At 41.6% G+C, this 13,295-nt stretch overlaps 1 protein-coding gene across 2 annotated transcripts in view; it reads left to right on the top strand.

Moving 5' to 3' along the window:
• Window positions 1-8,370, top strand: part of kiaa1549lb (KIAA1549-like b) — a 54,508-nt gene extending 46,138 nt beyond the window's left edge. The window contains exons 16-22 of one of the 2 annotated variants that reach the window (XM_086026706.1): window positions 305-510; window positions 1,036-1,168; window positions 2,711-3,085; window positions 4,517-4,611; window positions 4,894-5,042; window positions 5,175-5,293; window positions 6,512-8,370. In XM_086026706.1, coding sequence (XP_085882832.1) covers window positions 305-510; window positions 1,036-1,168; window positions 2,711-3,085; window positions 4,517-4,611; window positions 4,894-5,042; window positions 5,175-5,293; window positions 6,512-6,775 — 1,341 coding nt within the window. In that variant the 3' untranslated portion in view covers window positions 6,776-8,370. Of the gene's footprint in view, window positions 1-304; window positions 511-1,035; window positions 1,169-2,710; window positions 3,086-4,516; window positions 4,612-4,893; window positions 5,043-5,141; window positions 5,294-6,511 lie in introns of both variants that reach the window. The other variant, XM_086026705.1, reaches the window with a different exon arrangement.
• The last annotated feature ends 4,925 nt before the right edge of the window (window positions 8,371-13,295 follow it).

Below are 13,295 nucleotides of genomic sequence, written 5' to 3'. Positions count from 1 at the left end.
CTGACTTGCATATTTTTGGAATGTGGACTGTCAACATGCTAACCACTTGGCCATCGTGCAGCCGCATTTTGTAGAATTAAAGGAAAGTTCGGATAGGCATTATATCTGTGCGATCTCATTGTTTTTGCAATTCCTTCAGTCGTTGATTTCATAGGTGTGAAATATTTCGAGCCTAGACCGCGGTCTCTCACTGAGTGCTCATGTATTAGTGGCATAAAATCAGTTAGCCTGTTTTAAGAACAGGAGCAAAATAAAGTTTTCGGAATTGTCTTTTATTCTTCCCCTCTCTCTTCCATATTCATAGGTGAACTTAGCCCTCAAGCAGCGGTCGGACATCGAACAATACAGGAACAAGCTGAGACTCAAGGCCAAGAAGGGCTATTTTGACATCCCTCCGATGGATGGCAGCAGCTACAGCAGCCAGGCCCTCTCGCAAAGACAGCGGCATGGCCACGAGCGGGCGGAGCTTGAGGAGGAGCGAAATTCCACCTATGTCAAGTCTCGCGTGAGGTGAGGAAGAGTTGGAAACATGAATGGCTATTGTGTAAACAGAAAGCTGAATTTGGAATTCACAAAAGTTGAAACAAAGAAGCGCGTACCCTACACAGTATGCTGTACGTATGTGGAGAAGCACACGTGGACCCCACCCAAAAGTAAACTTTCATTTAACTATAGTGTATTAAATCTATTTTACTATCAATTTTAATGTAAGCAATCCTTCAGTGAAATCCACACAGCTGCAATTAAATCATACTCTACCCCAAATTGTTTATGTTTTCTGGCATCATAAAACCTCCTGTCACACTCTAGGGACACTAAAACAAATGAATGGCTTTTAATTGATTTGTTCTGAATGCGCTTTCTTTATTGCTTGGCTGTTCCAAATATACTAAAGCTGTGTTTAACGGCTGTGTTGCCTAAATTTGGAAGTGAAAGCTGCATAATCTGGGTGTGGAAATAATCCAACCTCTAAATACGTGGTTTATCCTTTCGCTGTGCCTATTTGCTACTTTTTTTTTCTCATGTATCCTCCAGGCCCAATCAGGTAGGGCAGACATCGTATCGCAGCAGACAGAGCCTGAACAGTCCAAGTCCTGGAGGAACTGAGATGGATTTGCTTGTGATGAGGGAGAGACCCAGGAAAGGCATCCGGAACAGTGGCTATGATGTAAGTCCCACACGTGTCCAAAACTAGTGTAACATGTCATGCTATAACCACATTACCATACCATAGAATGTAAAATTCACCATACAACAAATTGAGTCAATATAAAGATCTACTACATACTACACTATATTTGTCCATTTAATGAGCTTTAATTGTGTAACCTTTTTTACTCTAGTCACATGCGTGGTGAAAATAGGCTAAAAGCTTATCAGATATGACATGTTAGTGCCAAATCTGCGTCCTCTTGGCCTATTTAATACTTCAAGCAGGAACTCAGACATGCTGTGTTCGGGTGTGGTCACTCTGTACACCAACAAGCTGCTGGTAAGCAGTTGATTCATTTAAAATCCCAAATGAACATTTATAAGGGCTTGAAATACTGTATAATGCATATCCATCTGACTGCTTCATACTGCCATCTTTTATTGTTCCATTATGGTTCCTGGCTCCCGAGTGTAATGGAGCAGACACTCTCTTCCCCCCGTGGTGTTTTTACTGTGAGCTGTTCTTTTGTAAATCATAGGCAGTGATATCAGGGACTTAAATGCCATTGCCCCCCACCCCTCCCCCGCTTGCCCCCCAACCTACCGCCTCCTTTGCATTTTGGAAAGAGATATGCTCCAAATGTGTTATGATGTAAGCTTTCTCATTAGTCTGATACAGCAAAATGGATTTACTATTAATATGAAAATGTATATGGCAAATTTTAACGTCTGCCATCCGTGCTGATTGTGTGCGTTACACTACAGAGCTATGACAAATAACAGTTTGATTAAAGATGAAAAACTTGACAAAGAATTTTTAAATGCTGACCTCCAAATTGTTTTTTCTTGTGTTGTGTATCAAAGTCATCGCTTACATGCTTTTTTTTTTTCAACATATGCAGCCTGACCCTCCGCCCCCCCACCAATTTCCTGGCTTGTTGATTACAATGTGACCATTGTAACTGGAAGCCCCATCACTGCAGATGTTTCTTCCTTTTCATGTTGCAGGGGGGACTGATTTATGAGGTGCACTACGGCGGGTATCCCATGGCAACCTTTTATTTGCACGGGAAGTAGGGCAGCTTTGACTGGCTTTTGTTTGCCACAAAATACTGTATACTGGCTAGGTGAATGGTTTGGAACGGGAGAACTGTGAAACATAGGGAGTGGTTAAAATTTGTTGAGGAGAAAAACAAAGTGGAGGATGTGCTTGAATCTGCAGTCCATTAAAGTAGTTAGTTATTCACGTAGCCTTCCACACATTACTGTCAACAATTTGTCAACATCCATCCACCTATTGGCTGTATTGATTATTCTTTGCAGATTACACACAATGCACCGCAACTGTAGTGTGATTTGTGTTGAATGGCATTTGTGTTGACTCAAAGGCTGCGCATTTGGAATTTGACAGATTTTCTTGGACACCTCGCCAACATTCTTTCATCCAATGACGTATTCGTTGCAGGAAAACACTCAAGACTTTTACTATGTGATTTAGTAAGTTTATAGTTGCGTTTCATTGATTTTCACGCGTCGACACTCTGCCTGTTTACTCCAGACTGAGCCTGAGTTGATTGAAGAGACAAACGTGGACCATTTAATGGATCAGAGGGGCTTCGTGTACGGCCGCGGTCTGAAAGGCCAGTCACAGACGTCCACCCTGAGCTCACAGCCATCCATTGATGAAGTGCGGCAGCAGATGCACCTGCTCCTGGAGGAGGCATTCAGCCTGGCCTCGGGGGGACACTCCACATCCGGGAGGCACTCCCACCACCACCGCTCCCCTTCTGATCAATACAGCGCCGTTCCAGCTTCACTTCCCTATGCAGATGTGGTGACCAGTGCCCCGGGCACTATAAGCTGCGGTCGTGGAGGACTGCAGTGGAGCCCGTCTTATGGAGCAGACGTGTACCAGTGCAGTTTGCCCAAGCCAGTAAGCAGGATGAGATAATATTGTCTCTCTGAAGCCGGGGTGTCCAAACTTCAACCCGGGGGTAATTTGCCGCCTGCCATTCGTCTTTTAACGGCCTGCGGCATATGATAAAATTAAGAACTGATACGACCTGTGACGTTTGCCTGTATCGTACTACTTACTTTCTACACCAGTAACAGGTTGGAGAAGAGTAGAAGGTATCCCTTCTCATATAATAATAATAATAATAATAATAATAATAATAGGGCGGCACGGTGGTTGACTGGTTAGCACGTCCGCCTCACAGTTCAGATGTCGTGGGTTCGATCCTGGCCTCCCTGTGTGGAGTTTGCATGTTCTCCCCGTGCCTGCGTGGGTTTCCTACGGGTACTCTGGTTTCCTCCCACATTCCAAAAACATGCATGGTAGGTTGATTGGACTCTCTAAATTGCCCCTAGGTGTGATTGTGAGTGCGGATGTTTGTCTTTGTGTGCCCTGCGATTGGCTGGCAACCAATTCAAGGTGTCCCCCGCCTACTGCCCGAAGACAGCTGGGATAGGCTCCAGCACGCCCCGCGACCCTTGTGAGGATAAGCGGTATCGATAATGGATGGATAATAATAATAATAATAATAATAATAATGCATCAGGACACTCAAGATGGATATTATTCATGCACTCATGCATTCACACTCTGGTGGTGGCAACTTGGTAAACTCCATTCTGTAGCCACAGCTGCCCTGGGGCAGGCTGACAGAAACATGGCTGCCAGAGTGCGCCTGCAGCCACTCCAAACACCTGCACACCCAGCCGTACACCAGTGTGAGTGACATTTGAGGCAAGCTGGGTGAAGCCTCTCGCCCAAGGACGCAATGATACAAGACTCGGACAGAGTGGGTATCGAACAGCGGATCCGGTTACTAGACGACGCGCTCTACCTCTGATGCACAGCCGCAGTTAACCTGACTCGCTTCACAACAAGCAGTAGTTTTGCAGACGGAGAGCCTTTCTTCAAAAGAGAGGCTTCAAACTGTTTTCTGCCACCGCTAGTTAATGTTGACTGTCAAAATAAACATAAAACAAAGAGTTACACACAGTTGAACTTGTTTATATTTTGGGCGAACATGAACTGAATGTAGTGCATTTGTGCCTGATGACGTTGTTGTGAGTGCACTTATTCTGGTGTCTGTGAATGGTTTGTGAATAGCAGTTCATTTTCGTACAATAGAGTGCCAGGTTTTCTTTGAGACGTCCAGGCGGAAACCCGACTAAGCACACCGGAAATGAGCCTTCGTATGTAGGCGCATAAACACCTTATTTTGCAACCCCAGCCAGAAACAGCACGGCCGCATGCGTCATCCAAATGCAATGCAAGTGGCCCTTGGAAGAAAAAGTTTGGACGCCCCTTCTCTATAGAATCATGTTTATGAGAGTTTCTCATTATCTCTTGTAGGCTTTTCACTTCACTCAGCTGCCTGATATGGCAATTAGTCCTCCTCCTCCTTTACCACCTCGCACCGGACCACCTCCTGGCACCTCCTTAAGACGGTAATGCTCATTAGGTTTCACTCATACGGACACATGCTGTCTGCTGCATAGCCAGCATAGAATCCCACTGACATCCATTTGCTGGGACTTGTTATTCTCTAGGTAATGTACTGTGTGACCAGTGTGACTTCGAGCCCTGTATACATTTTAATATTGAACTAGTGCAGTGAGGAATGGCAAGAATGTTAATGAGCTAATTGCTTATCCATATGGCGTGTGTCTGCCCTCTAGTGGCCACTGCTTCGTGTAATTCTACGTTTATGTCTCTGCAATCCCACTCAGTTCCGTCTCCGACCTGGGGCCCAAGGGAAGAAGCTCTCAGACATCTGTCACGGAAATGCAGACTCCACATGACAACAACCCATATGGGCAGAGCTGCCGGGCAGCACTTCCATCCATCACTATGGAGCAGCCTGTGTCCAACTACTCAGGTGAGTGGACAGCGAACCAAGGTGACATTTTAAAAGTAAGTCATGATGTGGTCCCCTCCCCACTCTCCATGTTGTCACTCTCTCCTGCACTCTCTTTAGGAAACCCAATAACAGCCGTCTATTCCATCCCAGCCAGCAAGCCGGGCTACTCGGACTATTTCGTGTCTGCCTCGCCAACCTCCTACCACAGCCCCTCTTGGATGTCCTATCCTCCAGAACCGGAAGATGTGTCGCATCAGTGGGCAGACTCTGTATGACATTTTAATTCACTGAATTAATTTGTTTATTTGCAATGTGTAGTGAGGAGAAATGGCACTCCATAGTGTTGTACTTCATAAGAACCTACAGTTATGATATAAATAGAATTAAAAACAAAACGTTTTTGTCACACTGCATAAATTGAAGGCCATTGCGCTGCTGTTGCTGGTGTGCCCACCTTGGCCACCTGGGGGCAGTATAGGACAGGCAGACGTAGAGAGTGTTCATTGAGACTTTTCGACTCCTCTCTCAGGTAATTAGTGCAGCAGTAATAGTAGTTTTACACAGGGCATACAAATATGTAACACAGTGCTGTACACTTACGTTGCCTGTCTACATGTGTTGCCGCACCATTTATATTTGAACCATTGCTTAACTCATTCACCGCCATTGACATATTTCCTTTTCTTTTCACAGTCCAGCTATTCAATCCCAGGAACTTGTTTATATTTTTTTCAATGATTTCAAACGTTAGGGTAAAAGAGGGTCTGAAAATGTCTGGCAGTGAATGAGTTAAAGGTTTACAGCACTGCAACGTAGATCTTATTTAGCTTAGCATCAAGCCTGAATGGACTGAAAGGCTAAGCTATGTGGTTGTTTTAAATACGCATCGTGTAATTGCCTTTGTCCTAAAATTAGTGTCAGAGTAACGTTCAACGGCAAGGGCCAATAAGGCTCTTTTTTGAGGAATAATTCACTAATTGAACATGGCAAACTTTTGCTTGTTGTGAATTGAGTTATTGCCACTCAACAGCGCTTGTGCGGTATCTGAAGTTTTTTCTCGCGAGTTAAAGCAAAAAAATCGTCTGAACGACAGCTTGTATCTTGAAAACGTCATTCAGTTGAGTCACTTGTGACTCAAGGAGCCACTTTAGGGATACATTAAGCAATTTGTCATAAAATGATGATTAAAAAAAAACAATTTCCAAATATTTGTTTACACCAACGTCTCTTATTACCTTAATCTGCAAATGGAAAAACTGTTTGCATCCGAAATTAGATTTTTCAAACGATTATTTGTCAATGTCAAAACAACTGACTAACCAACAAATGTCGATGATAAACTTTTTTGTGCTATGTTGAGAAAATAAGCTTTTACTGTATGTGGTTTAACTATAAACTCATTTTGGCTTTGGATTTTATTATTTTTTTTTATCAAAAATGCTGAATTTCTATTATTGTTCTTTTTTATCCTTTACCCTTTTTTCCAGCTTCCTTTGCCGGGTTATGTCGAGGCTTTTCCTCATCCTCGCTACCCACAGGGGAGCTCAGCCATTCTTCCCCTACAGTACACTCAAGCTCTGGACCAACAACCTGCCGCCCAGAGCACAGCATCCCAGAAAAGCTTGCAGCAGGAGGGGATGGACACGGACAGCATTCCCCTGAGCAACCTCTCCACCTCTGCACTTGTACACGCCATACGACAAGAGGTGGCCAAGCTGGCAAAGAAGCAGAGTGACATGTTTGACTTCTAGTATGGATCCTGCCCCTTCGTCTGCAAGTTTCAACAGACTTATGAAAGTGTCACTCTTTCAGACAGATTTTTGATGTTTGTACTGTAAAATGACCAGATCTTATTAACCCATTGACTGATTGATTTATTTTCTTACACCAATTAGCTGCTGGCATAAAGCAACACAGCAATTGTAGTTTTACTATGGAGAGGAAAATCCCACCTCCTGCAATTGATGTCCGAAGGGGCTGCACACGTCATTGTAGATATGTCGATAGTACGAGTAAACAGTGTGGTAAGGAGAATATGCATATTTGAAAGGAAGGGAACAGTCAAAATAAGCACTGCTTTTACCAAAAGTACCAAACACTTCCTGACAGCCTTGTCTGATGACGGCAGTGTATACAAGCATGTAAGATGATATTTCATCTCATCTGATGGCGTCAAACAGATTTGGTGACGTCACTGTCAGCCCTTTTCAAGCATCACGGCATCATAACCAGCTGCCTCATCAGACGCAACAATTCCAGTATGTTTTCATTTTTTGCTTTTGATCATCTGGCTAGGACCAACCCTTGCAGAGGAATAAAAAACATTAAATCACTGCACATATTTAGTGATTCATCTGAGTGGAAGAGACATTCATAATTTACTTTAGGATAAAAGCTTTCATGGGTAATGCTAAACTCAATTGTTACTGCAGAATTGCTGTCCGGGGATCGTAAAATGAGACTAGGTGCCAATAAGTGCATGGAGGTTTATAGCAGCGATACTGTGTAAACATCCAGGTGCTAGAGATTGGAATGTAATATTGCTAATAACATGCAGGGCTATGTAGCAATGAGTTAAGAAGAAGGCTTCAAGTTGTGAAAAGGGATTTGATAAAATGCGTAATTCACAGTTCAATTTATCATTTTTCTCACCCAAGAAATGTTTTGCGGTCAGGCATTCTGCTCAAGAAAATACTCATTTAACAAGTTGCTCAACTCCCAAAAGTTGACCTTCCACTGATCAAACAGAGCGGCACTTAAGGTTTGAACTGTACAACTCACAGTCAAGTCATCTTTGTGTACATCAGCAATGAATGCAGGCAAGGTTTTCACATGGTCATTGGCTGAACAAAGTACTGTAAATGAACATGAGCTAAAACACTAAAGAAAAAAAACATTGTGTCTTTGTCTTCCATGATTGACTGCTTTCCTAGTCCAGTCAAATTTATTTAAATAGCCCTTAATCACAAGAAAGCTTCAAAGGGCTTCACACGCCCACAGTTGACAATTATTATTATGAATAAAAAAAAAAACTTCTGGGGAAACAGTGGTAGTTCAAATAAATTGAAGGTCAATCAAATTAATCCAGATTAATTGGAAATCCTAATTTCCAATTAATCTGCTCATTGAGTGGCGTGTGAGACAGAGTGAAAGCACTAATAGTGTATGTGATTACATTTAAAAGTGTTTTCTTTTTCTTTTTTATTCATGATCAGAATAATAGCATTAGCTGTCTTTGCTTTCCCCCTGAAAATGTTATTTCCCACAGTTCATAACTGGATTTCTCTCAGACAGGTGAGAAAGCATGTTGACTTCCATTGCGATAAATTCGATTTGTAGAACACAATTTGTAGCAAGACTGATGTGATTTCCTTTCCGCAGGCTTCTCTATCTCACTCTCGTCAAGGATGTTCTGCCAGATGACGGTAAAGGCAAAATTAAATACATCACAGCGTTTATCTGCTTTTTGTCAAATTGAGATTGTGTTTGCAGCCTCGTGTGGAAAGAATCCAGTTTAAATGGGGAGGAAAAAAACTGAAACAGAGGTTGTACTCGAGCTGTTAATCCCCCATTAATCTCAATATGTCATTGTCTCCATGGTGTGTCAGATTCCTGGACTGGTTTCACAAAAGACATATCAAAAGATAGATTTCAAATGACGAGTTTTTCCCTTCCGTGTAATTGCCCTCGAGTAAAACTGACCTCAGCTCTCTGTAGCCATTGAATTTTTTACCTGCTTTTTTTCCTATGCTTTTATTCATAAAGTCTTCACACCCCTATTCAAATGCCATTTTTATCACATAAAAATGAAACCAAGACACATTATTTTAAAACGTTTTCCAACATTTATATGACCTATAACCTGTACAACGCCATTGATTTTTTTTTTCTTTTAGCCTGAAGTGAAAATAAATAATAATCAAGTTGCCCAACTGTGCACATCCTCTACTCGGGGTCAAAGTTCTGGTCAGAATGAACTCATCACATTCAAACTCAAAATGGGAGTCAGCACAGACCTGTCAAGATTGAAATGGTCTCTGATTTACCCAAAACGTTCTAGTAGGTTTTTCCTGACATTTTCTTTCCAGTTTCATTGAAGCAAAGCAGTCCCAAAGCATTTCTAACCTTGATTTAATCAGTCAGAACATTTTTCCCACGTGTTTGTGAGGTTTTTATTATAGTTTGAGGAGTCTCTGAACGTTTCTAACCACACATGGACAATTTGCGGAAGGCTTTTTCAATTCTTAGAACACAAATGAATGAGTGTGTGTGAAAGAACAAGAGAGCCCTGACATTACACCCTTACATTTTAGGACTGACGTAAAATGGTGATTGTGACCCTGTGATGTCCAATGTTATATACGATTAGAAATAATGATGCTCGTATATTTCAACGACACTGTTCAGGAGGGATTCAAATTACAGTAATTCATTCAAAAATAGCATATATTACGAGACAGCATAACAATAGTGGTGAGCATGCATGCCTCACAGACTCAAATCTCAGCCACTGTCTTCCTATGTGAAGTTAGCATGTTTTTTCCTCGGGCTCGAACCCACATCCCCAAAATATATATTTCGGTTGAAAGAAGAACTTGGCTAAATTGTCCAGAAGGGTGTGAATGTGAATGTCAATGGTTATTTGTTTATATGTGGTAACCAGTCCAGGCAGTACCCCGCCTCTCACCCAAAACCAGCTATAGGTTCAAACTCACCCATGATCCTCATGAAGAAAAGCACTACTGAAAATGAATAGATGTTTTAGTCATGCTACATTGAAGCTCATAATTTAATACATTATAATTTCCTTGCAATCCCATCAGTCACATCATTTTCTCTTCATTGTTTACGTCCATTTATTTTGCAGGTCAAAATGGTGCACAGTGAGCGTGGAGTTCAGCATCTGTCCACCAGGGCTCAGCATCGCATCATACAAACCAATGTCAACATGCGTCCTTGGTAATTATTAACTAGAGAAGTTAGTGCATGTCGAATTATTACATTTAAGATTAACATTCAATATTTTCTGTTTGCTTTAGTTTGTAACATGTGTTTATTCTTTGTGTCAGTACAGTACATGATAATTAACATGTATATGCATTTGAATAATCATTTCAAACAGCCTTCTACATCTGGGTGATCCATGTTAAGATTTTGCAAATCAAAACCACTAAAGTAGAGTGAATTTAATACCTGTTTTCTTTTTTTAATCAGGTACCGCCCAGGCCCACTGTGAGAAATTAAGGGTTCAGTGTCTTGCACAGGGACACTTCCACGGTGGACATTGGACGACCTGCGCTACCAACTCAGCCACACCTACTAGCAAGTCCAGCATGTTGCTGTTGCACTGCTGGTAGCTGGTGACACCAGCAAAACCACCACGAAAACACAACAAATACAGTTTTCTGGTTATGTTGGGGAGAACCTATGCTAGCCTACTATGCAGTTTTTTTTGTGTTTTTTTTTTTTTTTTAACAAGGATTTCACTCTATTCTCCCGCCGTTTGACTTTGGGCTTTAGAGGGATCATCGGAGCGGGATGGTCCATTTTTCACTAACAAGCTCAATTTATGCATTTTTTTTTTTATTTGAAAATGATATATGCTTGCATTTTCAATGTTATCAATTCATTTCGGAGAACTCGTGAAATAATTAACTATTCTCAAAACACCCCTTTCTTGTCAGCAATATAGTCACTTCGATGTAATGTATGTGGACATCTACTTAATATCTACTTAATATAAAAAAGAATGAACTCTTCATGGCTGATTTATAAGAGAATAAGGAATTGAGCAGCTTACATGCAGTCTCTTTCATGCCAGAACTGTTTTCTTTGATAAGTCACCAAGATATGGCTTGCATGAAAATGAAGTTGTGCCAATTTTTATGCCGAGTGCATGTGCGCCTGTCTACAAAAATAGAGCTCATAGACTGCACTTTGCGTGCTAGACTTGCGTTGGGCACACAATTAGGGCCGTTTGTGCTTTTTGCAGTTGAGTAACTAAAAATCCCCAGTAACTAAATTTTGTGAGGAAAAATGTTGTGTACGCGCCGATGCTCTGTATTTTGTTATCAAGGGCATTCCTAGTGGGATGTTATGGCTTCAGTTGACACTTGAATTCAGAGTTGCATTCATTTTCATTATGGTGACTCTCCACTTTAATTCACTGACATAGGTCCCATTGTGTCTTTTTTCCTCCCCTCCCTGGTAGAGCACTGTAATTGGGCGTGATCTTGCTCTGAAGGCCAATTATCTTTAATAAAAGCCACTTAAAGTAATTATCACAGACATTTGAGCAGACATCAGCGTAGAGCTTTAGAGAACTAGCACAATGTGGCGCGCAAGGACAGGTCAAGGGAAAACAATGGATTTGCAGATAGCTCGTCGACTGTAAAAAAAAAAAAAAGGTTATCTTAGGCTTTATGTTCCTCTGGAGTGGGACTTTCACCTCAGTGTCTAACTGTATTGTGATTGAGGCCAAGCTTTAATAGCTGAAGGTCGATGTAATTCATGAAATGAATCTATGGTATTAAACCGAGTCAGTGGTGGGAGTGGTGGACTCACTTATAACTTAACACTCAAGTGATCTGCTCTTTCTTTTTATCAATTTGCCTTTGGGTTGAGAAAAGTTTTAATATCCTCAGTAAGGACACCATTCAAATGACATGTTAATTCTTTATCTTCAAGAAATTTAGGACAATTCCATGCATTCAACTCACCGAAGCAGTTTGTAGAAGGCTGTTTCCCAGTGCACTAAAGCAAAGGCTATTAAGACATGCTTGAATGAGTTTGATGTGGAAGCTGTTCAAGATGAGACAACGGTTCACCTTTACCAAAGTGATTCTCAAGGCTGAAGCTTTGAGAAAGAAACAATCTGCTCATACATTCAAGCCCACAAGCTCATCTGTGAAACCGTGGAGGTCATGTCTTGGCTTGAGCTCGCATGGCTTCTTCTGGGATGGACTCATTCATATTCATTGATGAGTATAATGATGGTAGCTGCAAAATGAGCACAGGAGTCTACACAAACATGTTGTCTGCCAATATATACAAAGATTAAACCAAACTGTTAGGGAGTGCGTTCATCATGCACCAAGATAATGACCTGAAGCACACTGCCAAAACAGTGACTTAATTTGGGAATGTTTGAGACTGGTTAAGGTAATGCCCAGACTATAACCCATCACAGTATGCATTATTCCTGCTAAATAAGAGGCTGGGGGGAGGAAGCCTTCAAAGCCAACAACAACTCAAAGGTGTGGTGACAGCCTGGCAACGCATCAGAAAAAAACAATGCAAAGGTTTGGGTGTGCCACAGGTTCACCGGATCGAGGCATTTAAAGCAAGAAAAAGATCTGCAAAACAAAAGATTAACCCCCCTCCACACACACACTTTAATCTATTATCATGCCTATCGAACGAAAATGTGTTCCACTACAAATGACACTATCTAGTTTTCATCCAGATCCAGATATAAATACCTCAAAATAAAAGCTGCAATTTTGATTTCTCGACTAATATTCCTGCTTTCATTGTCAAACGCAAACGTTCAATCTACAACAATAATGCAAAAAACGAAGTGGAGGGCAGTGGTTTAGCTTGGGCCACCTCCCTATGTGTTCTGTTCATTTCTTGTAGCTGTAATGACCCGGTCTCTCAAGGCTTTGCATGTTCTCCCCATGCCTGCGTCGGTTTTCTGCGGGTACTTCGGTTTCCTCCCACATTCCAAAAAACATGCATTTAAGTTAATTGAACAGTCTAAATTGTCCCTTGGTGTGATTGTGAGTGTGAATGGTTTTGTTTGTCTGCGTCTGCCCTGTGATTGGCTGGCAACCAGGTCAGGGTGTACCCCGCCTATTGCCCGATGTCAGCTGGGATAGGCTTCAGCACGCTCGTGACCCTCATGAGGATAAATCGGTTCAGAGGAGGTATGTATGTATGTATGTGTGTATGTATGTATGTATGTATGTATGTATGTATGTATGTATGTATGTATGTATGTATGTATCTATCTATCTATCTATCTATCTATCTATGTATCTATCTATCTATCTATCTGTCTATCTATCTATCTATCTATCTATCTATCTATCTATCTACCTATCTATCTACGTGGGTGACTGATCTGCTAAAAATGATAAGATGAATCATACGTTTACATTCAACTATTGAAACGTTCATGTCTGAGTTTTATTTCAGACATTTAGGGTGTATGTGGTTAAGCCTGGTCCTTCATATAATTCTATTGATCGTTTCTCTACCTACACTGGC

This window comes from Filicampus tigris, chromosome 3 (assembly GCF_054856515.1).
Source record: "Filicampus tigris isolate MCC_2025a chromosome 3, RoL_Ftig_1.0, whole genome shotgun sequence".
Lineage (NCBI taxonomy): Eukaryota > Metazoa > Chordata > Actinopteri > Syngnathiformes > Syngnathidae > Filicampus > Filicampus tigris.
This window is presented reverse-complemented; position numbering and strand designations above follow the sequence as displayed.